Raw genomic sequence first — 17,660 nt, forward strand, 5'->3', positions numbered from 1 at the left:
CCGCACCGGACAGGGAAACTGGAACAGCATCACCACTCTTTCCGGAATGTCTCACGTTAGTTAGCGTTAGCTCGGGTGCGGCCGTTGAGCGGTATGTAGTTGAGCTGGCCAGTCAACAAGCCCGGCGCGACTTCTTTGTCAAAACCGCATGCAGTTGAAAAACATGCCATGAGACATTTCCCTTCCAGGCCCGATGGAAGGTCTATGTACCCAGGACCTGCCCTCTTCTCGACGGAAGCAACAATGGCAAAGACAATCAACACCATGCATCGGACTGCAGCCGGTGGCGTTTCTGCCCGCCAAGGAAACCTGCTGCCTCCGTCGCGCTTGCAGTCTCTTCCACTGACGATCGCGGTTCGAGGAAGAGTTTAAAGCTGGCCGGTCCTGCTCTGTCCACGCCATGGCCCGTCTGTCTGGCTGTCCCTCGACCTGCCTCACCAACGCTAACATTACTCAGACTCGACACTCTCAACACAGTTATATTTCAGCCTCATACCCACGCTTGTATTCTGCCGTTTTGCTCCTCGTCAGCCTTATCCGAGCATCGTTACGGACGCCGTCAAATATCCCTTCCCCTTGTTGGCCACCATGACGATGATGCGGCTATCCACGTTGCTCTCCCTCTCTGTCGGGCTGCTCCACTCGGGTGGGCAAGCCGCACCAGCCGACACCAGCAGACTGGCGCCCAGAGTACCTAACGGCGTGATCATTGAGCACTGCACTGTTCCCGGTACCGTGGCCCTCACGTTCGATGACGGTCCCTTCAGCTACACCGGCCATGTCCTGGACCTCTTGGACGCGTACGGTGCCAAGGCCACGTTCTTCGTCAACGGGGAGAACTGGTCTCACGGAATCGATGACCCCTCGACTACGTGGCCCAGCATCCTGAAACGCATGGTTGCCTCTGGTCATCAGATTGCATCTCACACTTGGTCTCATCAAGACCTGACGTACGCCAGCTGGGAGCAGCGAAGATACCAGATGCAGCAACTCGAGACATCCCTTCGAAAGGTGATTGGCAAGGTCCCAACTTACATGAGACCGCCTTACGCCAACTGTGGAGGCGATTGCCTCCCCGATATTGAGAGCTTGGGGTATCACGTGGTCAACTTCGACGTCGACACCAAGGACTACCTTCACAACTCGCCAGGTACCATCCAGGCAGCGATAGATACTTTCTCGTGGGCGGTAAACTCTGGCGGCCAGTCATCATACCTGGTGCTCAGCCATGATGTACATCAAACTACCGCTGAAATCCTCACTCCCGCCATGTTGGAAATTATTCAGGAGAACGGATTGAGGGCTGTCACGGTTGGCGAGTGTTTGGGTGACCCGGCAAGCAACTGGTACCGCTACTAGCGGGCGGATGACGATTGATGACGCTATGAGCCAGGATATCTCAATGAGCGACGGTCAAGATATGACGGGCAGGCGGCGGTAATGATGATGCTTATAACGGTTGTTTGGTCCTGGGCTCGGAACTTCTGAATCAGATACTGTTGGTGGAACATGGTCTGCACAAAAGGGAACTTACCCTCTGTTCCTGGTGATTGACCGAAGTTTGGGGGGCTGGCATTGCTCTTCTTTAATCATTTATCTATATCGCATAACTAATAGTCCTAGTCGCCTACGGATTGCTAATCCTACACTATAATATACTTTATATCGACATGTGTGCTGCATTTCCATTCATGGCTTTGATTTGGAACCATCCTAGAGGTTGTCAAGCAGATGTTTAATTTCCCTGGCCACAAATTCCGGGTCGTCCTTTTGTATAAAATGCCCGCATCCGCTGGCAACCTTCACTGTATTGGAATTTCCCGGGGTGTGGACAAGACGAAGGAGGCCATCATTATAACGTGACCACGTTGGGTTCATAAAAGTGTTGATAACTTGCTTCGGGACAGCCATGGTGCCCTAGCAGAATTGAGGTACAGTGTTGTCAGTAGGAGAGTTAAACCACAACGGATGATTGCTCGGCTCAGGAAGTGTTTACTCACTTTCTCGCACTGCTCAGCGAACTCATCCCAGTCATGACCGACGACGGTCAACAGCGGTGCCTTCTCGCTGGGCTTCTCATCTCCCGGCGCAGCTATAAGAGGGAGTGAGGGGCTGTCGGAAAAGGGCAACATCTCGGCCAGTTTTCTTCGGTCAAAATGTTCAGGGTTGGGAACCGTCGGGTGGAAAAATTTGCGAAACTGTGAACGCGTGTATCGCAATTCTTGCGGGGAGACGCCTTTTGGCAAGGAGCCTGGGTCGAAGCCAGTGTCGTCGGGATCTGGGAAGATGGAGACGAAATCTGTGTTGGCTATCATCGAATCCAGGAAGAGGTATGCCGATATCTGTGTTTGGTCTGCATGTGCGTGGGCGTAGAGGCGTGCCAGGGGGCAGCCAATGGAGTTGCAGACAAACACCAGACGGGTTGACTCCAGGTTTGGGAGGTGAGGTGACGAGCTGGTGAATTGTGTTAGGAGCTGGTGGAGATCGGAGACGATGTCATGAGCGTCATGGCTGTAGGGGATGGTATTGGGGTCATCGGTTGGGTCGTGGTCCGAGTCTCCTTGGCCATAACGATCATAGGTTAATATCGTTGGAGGGTGCTGATTGTTGTCGGAGAAACTGGAGAGAAGGTGAGATATGGCCGGCAACCAGGCCCTACGTGACAGAACCAGGCCATTAAGAAAGACTACCAGGACGTCTGAGAGGTTGCGACTGGTACTTGGTGGATGGGCGGAGAAGACAGATGCCCTGAGAGACGCACTTGGTTTGGTGGTGAGGGTGATGGTGATGTCTTCCATTGGGTAGCCACTAATTATGTGATGGGGTGATTAGAGGAAACCAGAATAAATAAGGTTTAGTGAAAATGGCAAAGCATTGGGTCTATTCTTCCGAGCTATGAATATAGTTAGATAAGAGCTTGATACCAGTTTGGGGGGTATGAGGAGATCTGAATGACGTTTCAGCGGGGTATCTAGAGTCTACAACCTCACTTTAGGCTGCACATAAAACTCGTATGGAGGTTTATCACACTGGAATACCGCGGGGCCTTGATGCCGTCAACCATGCCCTTAATATTGCCTCCCATCAGCTCAACAAAACAACAGCATGGATTGCGGAGGCAAAACAATGAACTGAATGCCAAGTATCCAGCCACGTCTTAGTCATTCAGTGGCCTCCGCATTCCTCCACTGCATCCTGCTCCATGAAAACCCATACCTATAATTACTACACACGTAGCCAAGCCCTAGCAGCCAATTACGTCTGGTTTGATTACCTCTCTTATCTACATCGACTTCAAACGTCGAGCTTTGCATCCTACCACCGCCATTTTCGCAGGGGGTTTCACCAACCTATCTATCTAACCTTGCCTATTGTCATTCAGTTCATCTATCACACAGTGACCATGAAAATTACAACAGTAGGAATCACCATCTTAAATGATCAGATCCTTTCTCTAACGACTTGTACACAGCTTTATGTCTATCCCATAAAGGCCCTTCGCGGCATCAAACTCAAATCAGCCCGAATCGGGCCCCAAGGCATTGCCCATGACCGGACTTTCATGCTCTTCCAGGTTTCTGAACCTGATGGGGAGCTCAAGAAAATGCAGGTCGATTCCCATCCACAATGCGCTCTTTTTGAACAAGAGTTCTCGGGTGGTAACATTTCGGTTCGATATCACGACCCAGAAAATCAAGACCAAGATGAGCAGCCGCTCGTGATCCCACTCATCGTCGACACTGCCACCCTCGCCAAAATAAACGTCAATCTTCATGGCAGCGCACCATCATCAGCCTACTCAATGGGATCACCCTATGAAGACTGGTTCACTGCCCGGTTTGGCTCTCCTATCAGACTGGTCTACATTGGAGATGGGAAGAGGGCTGTACTGGGTGATACCCTCCCTCCTAAGAAGCATCAACAAACCACTCAGAATGGCAAGGGCGGTTGGCTATCATCCCTAACGTCCTATGTCACCGGAAGGGGTCAGGAGGGGAAGCCATGGATTACCTTCACTGATGTCGCACCTTTACTTGTGACATCCGAGTCGTCCCTACATGATGTCAGCGCTCGGCTGCCTGCTGATCAACCCATGCCCATGTATAAGTTTCGTCCCAACATCGTGGTCGATGGGCAGGGTGAAGAAGCCTGGGCGGAGGACTTGTGGGCTGAATTGACCTTCAACAACAAGCACAAGCTGCTCCTCACCGGGAACTGCGTGCGATGCGTGAGCTTAAATGTTGATTATGAAACTGGCAAGCCCGCTGTGGGAGAGCTGGGGAGTGTTTTGAAGAAGTTGATGAAAGACAGACGAGTGGATACTGGGTCCAAGTGGTCGCCTGTTTTTGGCCGATATGCTTTCCCTGCTGTAATGCAAGACAGCCAGGGTGCGAGTTTCGAGCTGAGGGTTGGGGACGAAGTGGAGGTCACCAAGAGAAATGCGGAGCGAACTGTTTGGGATTGGCCTGGGCTATAACTTATAATTGGTGAGAGAGGCTTCTATATTTCAAGGTATAACTGCAATATATTCCCGGGGAAGCGATGGTGGTATAATGAACTATGAAATATGTGTAGCCATATTCAAGCCATCCTCGTTGTCGAAGCTTGACATATTCCGCCTGCGAAAGAAATACTGGGTGATGTGTCTTTGTTGAGGCACACCTCCGAGTCTCTCCCGACTGACACCATCATCTGTCCAGATAGAAGGCGTGGGTGACGAGATTTGCCTCGGCGGTGGCACTGATTCAAACCGTTGCTTGGAAATGGAGGGCGTGGGATACTCGATGGTGATGCCTGCCGGGCGAACCTCAGCGGCGACACGATCTATCCTGTCGTATGGATAGACTTCAGGCTTAGTGTTGTTGGATCCAGGGCTGAAGAATCCCACGTCGGGATTGAAGTCGACTTTTATGCTTTGCAGTGGTATCTTACGGGCAATCGCGGCAAGAGCAAGCCCTCGCAACCAATCCTCATCGGCTTGGTCAAAGTTGGAGATGCCTTCTGAGCATTGCTGGTCAACCCCAGCCCATTGCCAACAGAACTTTCGCAAACGCGGGGCTAGCAGCTTCAAGTAGGTAACAGAGCTCACCACGTTGTCCCTACTCCACGGGTCTGCGCCCACCCAATGCACCATAGTGTTCCAGCGTGAGAGAGAGAGGTCCTCCAGCAGGGGAAAGTCAGTCACGTCAAAGCTACCAAGCGCGCCTGTTAAGTAGGATATCTCGATTGAGCGAAGCGTTTCTTTGTGGTGGGAGAGCAGGACGTGCATAACAGTCAAGTCAAAGGCTCGATGCCTGCGAAGCCCGGTGTTGTGGAAACCAGTGCGGGAATGAAAAGTGCTCGAGCTCCCTGAAAACAAGTAGAAAGCGCTGTAGGTTGTCAGGGCTGTCTTCAAAGCAGCTGAGCGTAATGGAAGTGATGGCCGAGGAGCTCCGGTGGCTCTGGATGTGGGTCTGGTCAGCCTGATTTATATCTCTACAGGACAAAAAGAATACGAAGACGAGGTCTTGCCTTGAATACGCTTAAGGGGAACTGTGGGTATGTCGGCGAAACACTGTACAGTTCGAGGACTTTGAGACTGGGCATGTCGTTAATCATCTAGCAGACCGGCACAAGGCGGAGCGCATCCTCCAGGCTAAGATAAAACGACTCGAGGGCTGGCATCGCCATCGTAACTGTGCGGAGAATAGCCCAAAACTTGTCTGGATGCCGATTCAACACAGTGAAATGGAGTTGCGTCGTGTTCGGGCATGAGTTTACCAGAGCCATGGCGTTGTCGAGATTGAACCTGGTCGAAAAGACGCCATCATTTTCCTGAACTACCAACTGCAGTTTTCGGCAGTATTGGCCCAGTGTTGGATTGTTGCGAAGGCTGGAAACTAAGTGCTTGATTGCCCTGGGCTTCCTGATGTAGTCCTGAGACCAGACGCTGTTTCGCCCAAAGCTGATGCTGAGGGTTCGATAAAAGAACGGCGTTATGATACGCCTAAAACGGCGACACACTGCCAACAGGGCCACGGCATCTCGATATTATCAGCATGGTTTAGATGGCCACCACCAAACCGACCATGGTGGCGCAGTTCGTGAGTTGCCAACTCGAGGATCACCACCAGAAGCTCGTCTGGTAGACTGATAAGCCCTATGCTGAGCACTCCATTCTGAACAGATGTAGCGGGGGTTTGGGGGCCTGACAATGATGAGCTGACCAGCTTCAGATCGACCTAGAAGGGCATCGCGACCAGATCCACGTCCAGCAAGATATCGGCATGGAGCCGCCATTCTTGCTTGTCTGTTGCTCTTCCGTTCTTGGAGATGGTGTCCGAGTTGTTCTCAGAAGAAGCACGCTGAGAGAGAAGATATCATCAGTATTGCTGTTTGCTGCCTGTTCTGCCTGTTGTCAATGCGTGGTTGGGTCTGGTCTGGAAACAGGGAAGATTTACACGTTAGGTATTGGACATCACCAAAAGGGACACAGTGCAACGGACCCCTGTACCCCTGAGCCCTTTTCGCACTCAGTGGATCTGTGCGCGCAGTGGCGGGACCCCACATCGAATTGCCGTGGGGACAGCCCCCTAAAACGTGGTGAACAGAAGAGCGTTGCTTGAAGGCGAAACAGCTATCGACTGAACCTCTCTTTTACCTTGGCCAACACCAACACCATATATTTCACCATTTTGTCTCATCATCATGGCTGTTGAGCAAGTGGAAGAGCCGCTGTGTAAAGCAATCCGAACCTCGGACGACAAGCCATGCACGGTGCCAGCCATTGAGACTTCCAACGGCAACCTCTTTTGCAAACTCCACGCAAAACAATGCTATGGCTTATATCTGGGTTACCAAGAGACATACCAATGAGTTCATGACGCTTGCGGAAAAGAAATCCTCGTTTTTAAGGGATACCAAGGCCTCTCTCAACACCATGTCGTTTGAAGGCATCCAGTCTCTGGAAGAACTGACCCAGGTCTATGAGTACCTGTTTAACCAGTTCGTCCTGGTGGGGAAAGCCATCAGGGCCCGAGAACTGCACCACAAACATTTTTACTCCAGGACATGGACTACGGCCACAAGGCTTTTTTAGACAAGCTCGTCAACACTCGCTACTCGATCCAAAAGGCACTGGAGAACCTCGAAAAGCGCACCGCTGAGCTTTTGTACGAAAAGGAAAAGTGGTACAATTGGGTTCGGGATGCTCAGGATGACCAAGACAAGAACCGGGAGAAGGAGCAGAAGAAGAGGTTCAAACAGGAGCACGCCCTGTTTCAACGCCACAAGCGCGAGTTGGAGGCCCGCCTTGCTGCTGCCAGGGCCAAGGAAGAGGAACGGAGCCAGGCTGCGTATTTGGAAGAGATTTTGACCGAACGCATGGCTGCCTCTGCATCCGAGGATAGTGAAGACTCTTCGTGGGATCCTATCGAGAATGTAGTGGAGAACACCCGAGGACAGTACTTGGATCTCATACGCCATTTCCTGTGGATTGAGCCCCCTGTCGTGGAGAACAAAGAGGAGGAAGTACGCGTTCATCCCACTCCTGCGGGAGCTCCCGGTGTGGACGGCGGTGCGGAAGCCGCGATTGAGAAGGGGGGTGAGATGACAGCAGCCGAAAAGAAGAAGGCTAGGAAGCGGGCAAAGAAAAAGTCGTCAAAGACGGCAGCAGCAGCACAGAACCAGGAAGCTGGCAGTTCGGTCGCGACAGGAAAATCCCAGCCACAGCCAGACAAGAGCAAGATAGAGAGCAAAGAGGACGTGAGAAAGTGGCTCAAGGAGGGCGTTGAAAAAGACTACAGCCATATCAATGGACCAATGCTCATGGGCACCGCGCAAATCCCGGCCGAGCTGGCCAAAAGAACAGCCCCTGTCAAAGACGAGGATATTGTCAAACTCATTGCTGACATCACCGAGATTAAGGAGCTTCTGTTTTGTCGCCAGGTCATGTCACGCTCTGCGCTTCTCCCAGCTGCACTCAAAGCCAATAGTTTAAGGGAATTCCTCGCCGATCCTTCCATCTCCGACTCTGATCTCCTAGATCTCTGCATCCAGGTGGAACAGCCTAGTCTGCAAGCCCTTCGAGATGCCTGTGCCGATTTTGTGCGGGGGGATGAGCCAGACAAAGACGAAGATGACGAGGATGGTGAGGACGACAAGTACGGCTCAGTCGCAGAATATATTCGCCATCATTATCGCTATGGGGCTCTTGAAGACCTGTATCGCGAAGCCCTCAGCAGCATGTCCCGCAGAGTCCTTCGGGGCTCGGACAAACTCTTTGAAGACATTGCCGAGGACGAAAAACCCAAAGACAAGAAAATGAAGGTACAGATTTGGGGCTGAAGCTTTTGGAACCACGCCAGTCAGCACAGCATGGCTCGAAATGGCTAGTTACACTTCTCCATCATGACCAGGGACTGCGAGTTTCCAAAGGCCATTTAACTTTGCCGCAACTGAGATGAGTTCTTTGAGCTCAACTGTCTGGCCTTGTGGCAGTGTTTCCCTGCCAGCAAATGAACCGGATGGAGCGGAAACTTCCTCATCGAAGAGCTGACGCAACTTGTTCGTATCCCCGCAGCTACCTGCCGCCCCTTGCGCCCCAAACAATGCCTGCTAACCACCTAAACTCACATCGTAGGGATTCGTGTCATTCTTCATGGACCTGACAGCACAGCAGGAGACGACATACAACCAGTTTGGTACCACCCGTCGGAAAGCACTTCGAAAGCAAAGTCTTGTTGTGGAGGCGCGCAACTTCATATGTGCTCACATGAAACGCAACGATCCCATCAGTCGGCGATTCATTCAGTACGCCCTCATGCGTCCTGGCGAACATTTCATTCTTGTTCGAGATGGCAAGACTGGTCGCATTGGCGTCGCGCCTGAAGACTACAACCGCTGGATCGTCCGATCGAGGTCGGGAGTGGGCGTTAGGCCTGGCGAGGGCTATGGCCGTCATGGGAACGATGGATGGGACCTCGAGCTTGAGGTAGATGCCATGTCCTTTGAGCTTACTGGGATGCAGTGCCAGTGGAAGTTCAGCTTTTCCGCTAACCACGAGATTTATATCTGGGACTTCGCCCCAGGAAACAGCCTTGGCAAGATGTATAAGTACATCAAGGAGGTGAGTTCCCAGGCCCCTCGACACAGCCGACTTCCCCGATGCTAACCGTCTGCACAATGCTTGAGCAAGGCCCATCGTATCAGGGGTAACCGTGACAAGTACAAACACATGAAGCCCGTCATGGAGACCCTTACTCGCGAGCCAGACACCATGCGCGTTCGTCAGATTCAGCCTGGAGAAAATGTCAAGAGTTTGTACGATGAGCTTGCCGGACCTGATGCGCAGTTCTATGTTCGGACCAACCTGGGAAAGATGATCAGGACATGCCAGGACGTTCCACCTGGGTGCTCCCCGTACGAGTACTACAACGATACTGACGCTGCGGAAGATGCAATTCTCTTTGAGGAAGAACAGCTGGAAGGTGTGCAGAACATACCGTTTGTTGAAATATCAAACCCGGTCCAGCAACTGGAGTCCACTCATATGCCCTTGAGCATGCTGAACCACAAAGCCAATCAGCTGACGGGCGAAATGCCCGATGCTTTGGAAGAGATTCTCGGCATCAGCCGGAAGAAGTTGGTGGAGAAGAAAGGCAACACGCCGTATGCTCCTGGGTCCGAAGAGTTCCCCTTTGAGGCCCCGCCCATCTGGCAGCAACAGCACGATATCATCACCGAGACACCTCTCACATCTCCCCGCGCCAAGCTGCTTACGTCCCTGGATTTTGCTTCAATCAAACTCAAAATCAGCATGGCAGAACTCGAGGAAACGGCCTGTGCACAGGAGACCATGGAGCGAGATAGATCCTACAGTATGCACGCCATCGTCTACAGCTCTTCACGGCACCATTACATTTGCTAACTCTGGCTCTCCCTACCTTAGTCTTCAAGGATACGTTCCATATCGGTGACCTCGAACCCGGGGCACAAGATCGATACAAAGAGTCGATGAAGCTCATAACTGGTCTGCAGAAATACCAATCACCTCATCCTCGTCGCCATGAAGAATGGACATGGTTCTGCATGGAGATCCTCAACTGGCTCAATTTGAAGATCTACTACGATGTCTACGTACGAGATCCCGCCAACCCTTGGCCTCACCGCTACATTCTACAGGACATCGTACAGGCATTCATGACCATGGGCTTGTTTTTCCCAAACGTAGAGGTAACGTCCATTGTACAAGAACACCTTGGATCTAGGGAGGGACAGGCTTTCAGGAACAGCAAGATCCTCGATCCGGAAGCTCGTCGTCAAGTGAGACCAGACGCGCGTACAAGAACCAGTTGTGCTTATCGGCCAAGGAAGTTCTGGGATGGGTGGGAAAATAAAGTCTATACAGGAGATGACCTGTACATTGACAAATTCCCATTTGATTGGAACATGGCCATCCGGCCCATCATCGCAAAGCGTAAGTTTTCCACCTTGTTTCTTTAGCCCGGCCTGCGGTCGTCTTGCTCACATGGCTCAATGAACAGTTTACCGAGCCGGCATGATTGGACCCGCGTGCGTCGAGCCTCGCCCAGATGTGGTCCCTGGATTCGCGACAGCAAACACGGAGCAGCACCGGCCAGATAAGCTCGATCTCTTCATCACGTACAGCAACACGGACGAGTTTGTCCAAGGCATGCCCCCATCGCTCATCGACTACCAAGACTGGCCAGAGCTGCTGCCGGCCGTAAGAAGGTTTGCAGCGATCTGCAAGACGAAGACACCACGGTTTGCCCTACTTCGCCTCTGATCAGCTCCCCATTTCTACCCTGTCATGATGCTGCTGCCCATGCGGCAGGCCGTTTCATTTTTAGATCCCGTGAGGCGAGCTTGGGAGTGTAAGTTTATTCCAAAGGACATGCCCATGAGCGAATGGAGTGTACACAACACAACGATGTTGCGGCTCGGGTTCCTTCGTGAGCAAATGATGGGTCTCGGACCCGGTTTCCAAGACGCCGGTGGACAAATCCAGAGGCCGTTTATGGGCCGAAACGAAGTACAGCGCCAAAGACAAATTCAGTCATGGCCATTCTGAACTGGATGACAAGACCTTGCGCCGGGGCGATCTGATTTTGGTCATGGGAGGCGATGAGAAGGACTTGCTCAAATGGTGCACTGCTGTCACTTTTGCCATGCAGACCAAACCGTGGCTGCGCGAAGTTGACCTGTGGAAGAGCTTCATCAACGTGGACTTGGCGTTCTTGGAGAGCCTAGACTCACACTGCCTGGAATGATTGTGCTCGAAGCTTGATGTATGTTTGGGTATCAACTTGTGTGTTCCGTGCTTGGGATAGCCCTCAAGCCTTTTGAAATATCAATAGCAGGCTCTTCTTCGTACTGTTTGAAAAACGCACGTATGTATGTCGTAGGTCCTCATGAATACAAAGCATGAGTCACTCTGCAACAACGGAATATCAACAGATAGATGTTTTGATGGTCTCAAATCCCCTTTTCTTTTATATACCAACCCACAACCCCCTCTAGTGTGTCAGGTCTTCTTCCAAACACTAATATGGAAACTCGGCCCCCCACAAGCCTCAAACACATTTTTTTGACCAGGACATTGAGCGTGGCAGCCCCAATCCGGCGCCCTCTTGAGTTTGTCGGCCGTTGACCCACAGAAGCACCGCCTTCCATTCGTAGTACCAAAGTATTGATAGATCCTATCTGTGCACTTATCTGCACAGATCTGGTTCGTCAGGTTTTCTTTGTCGTACTGGACATAGTCCGAAAGGACGCGATCAGAGTTGTCGTAATAGCAACCAAAGTAGGACCAGCCGGGGACGCTAACTTGAATCGTTTCGGTTAGACTTGCGGAGATGGGCAGAAGTGGTTGCTGTTGTTCTTGTGGGTGGGAGGTGCTCGTGTTGACTTGGGTATTAATGACTGATGGAAGCGTTCTTTCTAGTTGAATTACTTTGTGCCCCAGCAGCCCGGCTACTACAACCAAGCAGGCTGTGACGAAGGCGAGGGAGAATGTCAAGATGGCGATAGGGAGGTCAAGACCGAGGACTTGTCTTTTCTTCTGAACTGTCGAGTGTGGCCGCGGTGGTAAGCTGCCGTCGTGGCGGTAAACAACGCCTTCGTCATCTTCGAGGTAATGTTTTTGATCTGGTTTCGCCCGCCATGGGTGCTGACCCGCACCCATGGAGCTTTGGTGATGGCAGCTATAAACCTCTGGGAGGGCATTCCCGTGGTTCTTTTCTCGGTTTGGAATTGGGAGATTTGATTCGAACTTGTAGTTATGTTAACTCGGAGCTGGGATTTCACGGCGAAAGGGGAGAAAGGGCCGAGACTTACATCGTTCATGTTTACTGTTTGATTCTCCTGGGAGGCAGGTCTGGAGCTGGGAAGAAGCGAGCGGTAGAAAAAGGTAGGACAAGCTTTGTTAAAAAGCCATGTCTTCATTCTGAGATGCCTCACTCATACATGGATATCAAGACACTAGTCCCGATCAGCAACCCAGCCCCTGAGCTGACATTGATGCTGGCCCCCAACTCACCAAATCATCACACTCCTTCGGACTTATATTTAGTTAGCCTCGCATTCCTGATCCTTCCGCTCTATCAGATCGCAGGCGGAGCGCAAGCCTCAACTCTTCAACCTTTCCCAATCGAATTATTTCGCTATCTTAATTGGATTGTCCAACGCAGCGAGAATGTGCTGCGCCATCACCAGACGCCAGTTCATGTGATCGAGGCCTGGATGAGATTCCTGACAATGGCTCCATCCCAGCTCTAAATTCCAGTCGCCCCAAAACAGAAGAACCATGAGTGGGCAAATTCGAGGGTTCAAAGTAATTCAAGTTGAAAAAGAACCCGGAACCACGGTGGCGGGTCGCCGTGGGGGGCAACCAGCATGCCGTTTTGGCTTAGGCCACTCGCCTGAGCCATTCAAAACAAACCCTTTTTTTGACTGCCTTGGCTTGCTTGTCTTGCAAGCGACTGGCCTCCAGTTGATTGATGAGCATATGGCGGCCGCAGCTAAAGAGGATCTGCATCCTGTTCAGCTACGGGGTCGACAGTATTGACGGCAGGAGCATCCATGATCGACAGGCAGCAGAAAGTAGAGTTGATGGCCGGCCGAGTCAGTCAAGGTAGCCAACCCTGATGCAAGTAATTATAGAATGTCTCGAGGAACATTGCTTAGGTAGACTGGGTACCTAAGCATCTAGCCAAGACCAAATATGGACATTGGAGAGTGCCGCGTCGACAAGCCTCTTAACTGAATCGTTCTCGATGGCTCTGAACAAGAAATTCCGGGTCATCTAAAGACCTCCTGAACAAACCGCTGCACCCAGTCAGCGATTTTCGTCGAGTATAAGACCTTTCCGAACTCGGCGGCGTCTCCCTCGCAAAGAGATTCGGCAAGCGTCGGAATTAACAACGCAGAAACTCTCGCCCAGCCAACGCTACGATCCTTTCCTTTCCTAGAGGAAGAATTCTTCAGCGGTGGACTATCGCCACTTACGAATTGCTTGCTACTTGCTGGCCTCCCACACTTTCCAGCTACCGAAAAGTAAGATTTCAGCCACGATTCCGGGAAAAAAGGGGGGTGAAACCCTTCCGGTAGGGGCACAAGGAGGACCTCGCCACCACTGGCTGTGGTTCGGGGTGCAATCGCGACGTCATCATGGCAGCAGTCAGGGGTCATGATGTAGTAGGAGACCCAGAGGTCTGCCCTACAACTAAACGGATGGAATGCAAGGGAAGACATGCGGTGATGTGGGAGATGAAGCCGGTTGGCTGCCGAAACGCCCGCTGCACCGAGAGTCTGAAGCCGAGACTAACCTTACCTAATGCCCTTGTGCATAAGGTACCTGCCTACGGAGAGGAGGGCAAGTACGGAGGGCCGGATTTATACAGGATGGGACCGACCCACTGCCGACGCCGACAGCGCACCGGTTTTCTGGGTGGGAGCACCGTCCGGGACAGCCCGAGAACGGGTACCTGCTCCGTGCTTCACCTCCCGAGTCTGGCCTTTTCAGAGACCGACCAATCAGTTCGAGATGCCCTAGTATCTCCTGAAGAACGAGGGAACGGGGCGGCGGACATCTGGTAGACTGCACTTCTGATATATCTATTAGGTTGTGGCGACATCTGGGACATGTTTAGCCGGGTGACAGTATTGAGGCGGCATACCAATCCCTCTCGCTGGGAGAATTAGTTTACCTACCATGGGCCTCTGACGAAGGACCCCCCCCCATATGTTGTACATTATGTGTGCGCAACCAATATCGGGCCATCCCACCCACTCTTGATGTGCCCAGTGGGATCTTATGCATCACAGTTGGCCGTCACCCACGCAAATTACGTGCAGCGGCTGGAGATTGTAGCTTCTTCGGGACAGGGTCTCGACTAGCAGATCACGGGGTCATTTTTTGGGAAGGTAATTATCTGCTGGTTCAGGAACGAGGTCCATACCTATCAATGCCCACTTAGCGTTGATACAAAACAGGCCTGGTAGAATCACCAAGCTGCCGGCCATTCCTTAGCCCGCAAGAGCACGATGACTACAGGACTGTTGCTGCGGGAATTTGGAAAGACGGCAAGTCGAAAATGTGGTGGATTGGGTTACTCATGCAACCGGCGATGCAACTGCAGCTGGTTCGCATGCAAAGAGACGACGAATCAGCAGTTGGACGTTGCTGGATCCTGCAGCAGCATCGTGGAACCCTCCTCGCTTCCGTGCCTCCGTCTGCTGTACACCTGACCTTTTTGCTTTTCTTGAGGGAAGCCAGTCGTCCCACGGCACGGTAGGGCTCTTGGAAAAAGAGCCGCAGCTCAATCATGGTCGTTTATATTGACGGCCATCTGGCTCATGTGTGGATTCGGGGTAGAGTTGGGGATGCAATCTGGATCAAGTGGACCAAGATATCCGCCATCGTCATGGTTCTCGTTCGCTTCGGGGGCTTTTCATATCGGGTGGTGCGGCCCCAAGGGTAACGCGGCTGTCCCCGAGAGAGTCAACAGACATCTACAGGATGTTCCCCCAACGAAGGTAGAGGTGTGTGCCTTGGTGATCTGGACATACATGATTGTACAGCTGGTGTGGTTGAGATAGACAGCCCATGCTATGGTTGAAGTGAAGCCGCTCTGAGAGGCTTTGGGCGTTCCAAGTCACTCGTGGGCTTGTGATCCACTGTCACTGTGTGGGGAAGAATGGAGTTGCTGCCAAGGCAAACCACCGACGCTTAGACCATCTATCTGTGAAGGTGGCTGGGAACTGATTGAGCTGAAGGGTGAGAGTTGGGTACACCTGGTGACTTGCCATGAGCATGGGCTGTTGGAGAAAGCAGAGCCGTTGTAATATCAATTGATATGCCCTAGGCGTTTACCTCATTCATCTGTGTTGGAGGCACACACATTGCAGGACTTCTTGAGGTTGGGGAAAATTGGGGGAGGGTACCCCTCCACGCCAAGCTCCTTTGGTAGGTGGGCGGGAGCTTTACCTTACCTACCCCTCCATCAAGGGGACGTTGGTCCTTTGGCGGGGTAGATTCTGCTTGAGCTGTGTCCTATCACTATCTGGCCAGTGCTCGCATTATTGGTCGCTGATGGCTGGCTCAGACCTACGTACTATTGTACTCGCCGTACTCTTCATCTTTGGAGCAAGGCACCATGGTTCCAGAGCTCTTTAGGTGCGCTAACGAGGGCCGCTGAGTTCGCGATGCCGAGGTCTGTCCGGTTCTCAACTCTCAAGCTCTCCTGGCCAAGACCAACCAACGATATTCTTCCGTAGGAGCCCTAGTGAATGCACCCAACTGGTGCTTGATTGGCTGTTTCATTTCGTCGGGAGCGTGCTAGACCTCCAGACTTCAGCCTGCGTGCCTGCGTGCCTGCTTCGGTTATCTATTAGTATGTGCTTGGGTCAGGCAGCACCCCACGGTTTGTCAACCTCTGACCATGATCGGGCTGGTAAGCTTCCGAAAACAGCCACCGCTCCGTGGTCTGGCGTGTGTTTGTTTCGTGGGTTGGGCAGTGTCGCATCGCCGGTAGGGTCGATCGACCTAAGCCGCGGATATCCCAGCCAAACTTGGCTGGACATGCATGGAGGCAAAGAGCCACGGACGGCATTGGATGGCAGGGACTGCTTAATGCCTGGCCTGGTCTGTCCGAACACGATTCATGTCATCAGTTTTACTTTTTAGCATTGTACGGACTGGTTTTGTCCGCCCAGGAGGACTGGAGCAGAAAACAAATATGAGCCTGGCCAGGAGCTTGGTGCGTGGACTGCCATTTTATTAATAGAAACGCTCGTCCACAACATGTGGCGAACGGCAGCTCCCAGCTCCTAGACCGCTACTTGTTTTCTGCTTTCTGCTTTCTGCCTCCTGCTTCGACATGCTTACACTACAAGATTCCAGGCTGAATTACCTGCTTGGTATCCGTACTGCGTAGATGCGAATGAGCGAGGGAAGCATGCGGCTGTATCCGTACGAGTTGTAAAGTAACCTTGAGCGGTGAGCACTTTACCTTCCCACCTATGAAACCACGGAATGCCCCCTTGTTACTGTCTACTGTTCCCGTGTAAAACAACTGTACTGTGCTGGCTTCACACGCCGAGAGATGTCTGTTGAACGCAACCAACAAGGCTTGAAGGTCTCTCGAAGCTCCAGAGCTGGGAGCTGGGCACTGGGCTTATTTGAAACTCTGCCGTGACACCGTGCAGACAGACAGAAAGGTGGGCGGCCCACAGGAGCTGCATTGCGCTAAGCTGTGGTGAGAAACGCGTGTGATCAATCACCCTGGACCGCAACGTCCATGGCAGGCTCATGAATTTATGTTTGGCAGGGGGTTCTGGATAGAAATGGGCGAGGTGCAGATGAGCTCGAAATTGAAACCAACTCTGCTAAGGAAGGCATCGGACAATCTGTCTTATCTATCACTCACGATACTCGTGAGAGGTTGCTCTCCAAATGGAAGCTCTGAGTCACTGTGCGAGAACGTCTGCGCAGGGATTGACTTGGCTCGGCAAGGTCCCTGTCATTTTGCAGGGTCCAGCGGGTAGAAGAAGTAGAGACAACCACCAAGAGACTCGGGGTGGTTATTCATCCTGCGCTCGATTCAAAGTATCGGATAAGTATCCCTCTACCAGCCCCGGAGTTCCAAGATTTCCTTGTTAGATCAGTTGCGCCTTTGGCCAAGGAACACCACCCATCGCTTGACCAGGCTAACGGGGCATGCTGGTCCATCGATTCCTTAGCTCTCTCACTACAGGGGTGAGCTTTTCCATTCCGCACTGTGTCGCTGTGTCGCCGTGTCGCTGTGCCGCTGGTGTCTGTCACTGCCTGACAGTTGGATGGGACCCAGTTGACGGTTGTCCAGTCCCCCAATCATTCGCCGCATGGCACCGGGACGATCTGGGATTCTGGACAGACAGACCTGAGAGGGAGACCTGAGACTGTCATCCATGGCAGAAGCTGTCTATCTGTCTTGCTCAAGCCAGCCTTTCCTCGTCTTCACCTTATGCAACCGCCGCCTTCACCTACCTCGATTGCTTGGGCTGATGCCAATTGTAAACGTCGGGTTCGTCGAGAGCGTGATTTCAGCAGACCAGCGGGTATACGAAGCTATTTGGACCCTCCAAGAATCCAATTGCGTCCCGTCGGGATAGCATGCGAT

The 17,660-nt window shown here is 52.3% G+C and overlaps 4 protein-coding genes across 4 annotated transcripts, besides 2 other annotated features; 2 read left to right on the forward strand and 2 right to left on the reverse strand.

The window, feature by feature from the left end:
* Nucleotides 1-588: 588 nt before the first annotated feature.
* Nucleotides 589-1,359, forward strand: PODANS_7_1500 (uncharacterized protein; the record flags this gene model as incomplete). Its single annotated transcript, XM_001905365.1, has 1 exon — nt 589-1,359. One exon carries the CDS (start codon nt 589-591, stop codon nt 1,357-1,359), a length of 771 nt encoding a protein of 256 aa, XP_001905400.1.
* A 354-nt stretch (nt 1,360-1,713) lies between these two features.
* PODANS_7_1490 (uncharacterized protein) lies at nt 1,714-2,798 on the reverse strand (the record flags this gene model as incomplete). The annotated part of the gene is made up of 2 exons (XM_001905366.1): nt 1,714-1,917; nt 2,001-2,798. The coding sequence occupies 2 exons, from the start codon at nt 2,796-2,798 to the stop codon at nt 1,714-1,716; spliced, it is 1,002 nt and encodes a 333-aa protein (XP_001905401.1).
* A 404-nt stretch (nt 2,799-3,202) lies between these two features.
* PODANS_7_1480 (uncharacterized protein) lies at nt 3,203-4,477 on the forward strand (the record flags this gene model as incomplete). Its single annotated transcript, XM_001905367.1, has 1 exon — nt 3,203-4,477. The coding sequence occupies one exon, from the start codon at nt 3,203-3,205 to the stop codon at nt 4,475-4,477; it is 1,275 nt and encodes a 424-aa protein (XP_001905402.1).
* A 2,573-nt stretch (nt 4,478-7,050) lies between these two features.
* Nucleotides 7,051-8,544: a sequence feature (pseudogene).
* A 76-nt stretch (nt 8,545-8,620) lies between these two features.
* Nucleotides 8,621-9,148: a sequence feature (pseudogene).
* Nucleotides 9,149-11,350: 2,202 nt separating this feature from the next.
* PODANS_7_1470 (uncharacterized protein) lies at nt 11,351-12,184 on the reverse strand (the record flags this gene model as incomplete). Its single annotated transcript, XM_001905368.1, has 2 exons — nt 11,351-11,514; nt 11,569-12,184. 2 exons carry the CDS (start codon nt 12,182-12,184, stop codon nt 11,351-11,353), a joined length of 780 nt encoding a protein of 259 aa, XP_001905403.1.
* Between the last annotated feature and the right edge of the window lie 5,476 nt (nt 12,185-17,660).

Source organism: Podospora anserina, chromosome 7, assembly GCF_000226545.1.
Source record: "Podospora anserina S mat+ genomic DNA chromosome 7, supercontig 3".
Lineage (NCBI taxonomy): Eukaryota > Fungi > Ascomycota > Sordariomycetes > Sordariales > Podosporaceae > Podospora > Podospora anserina.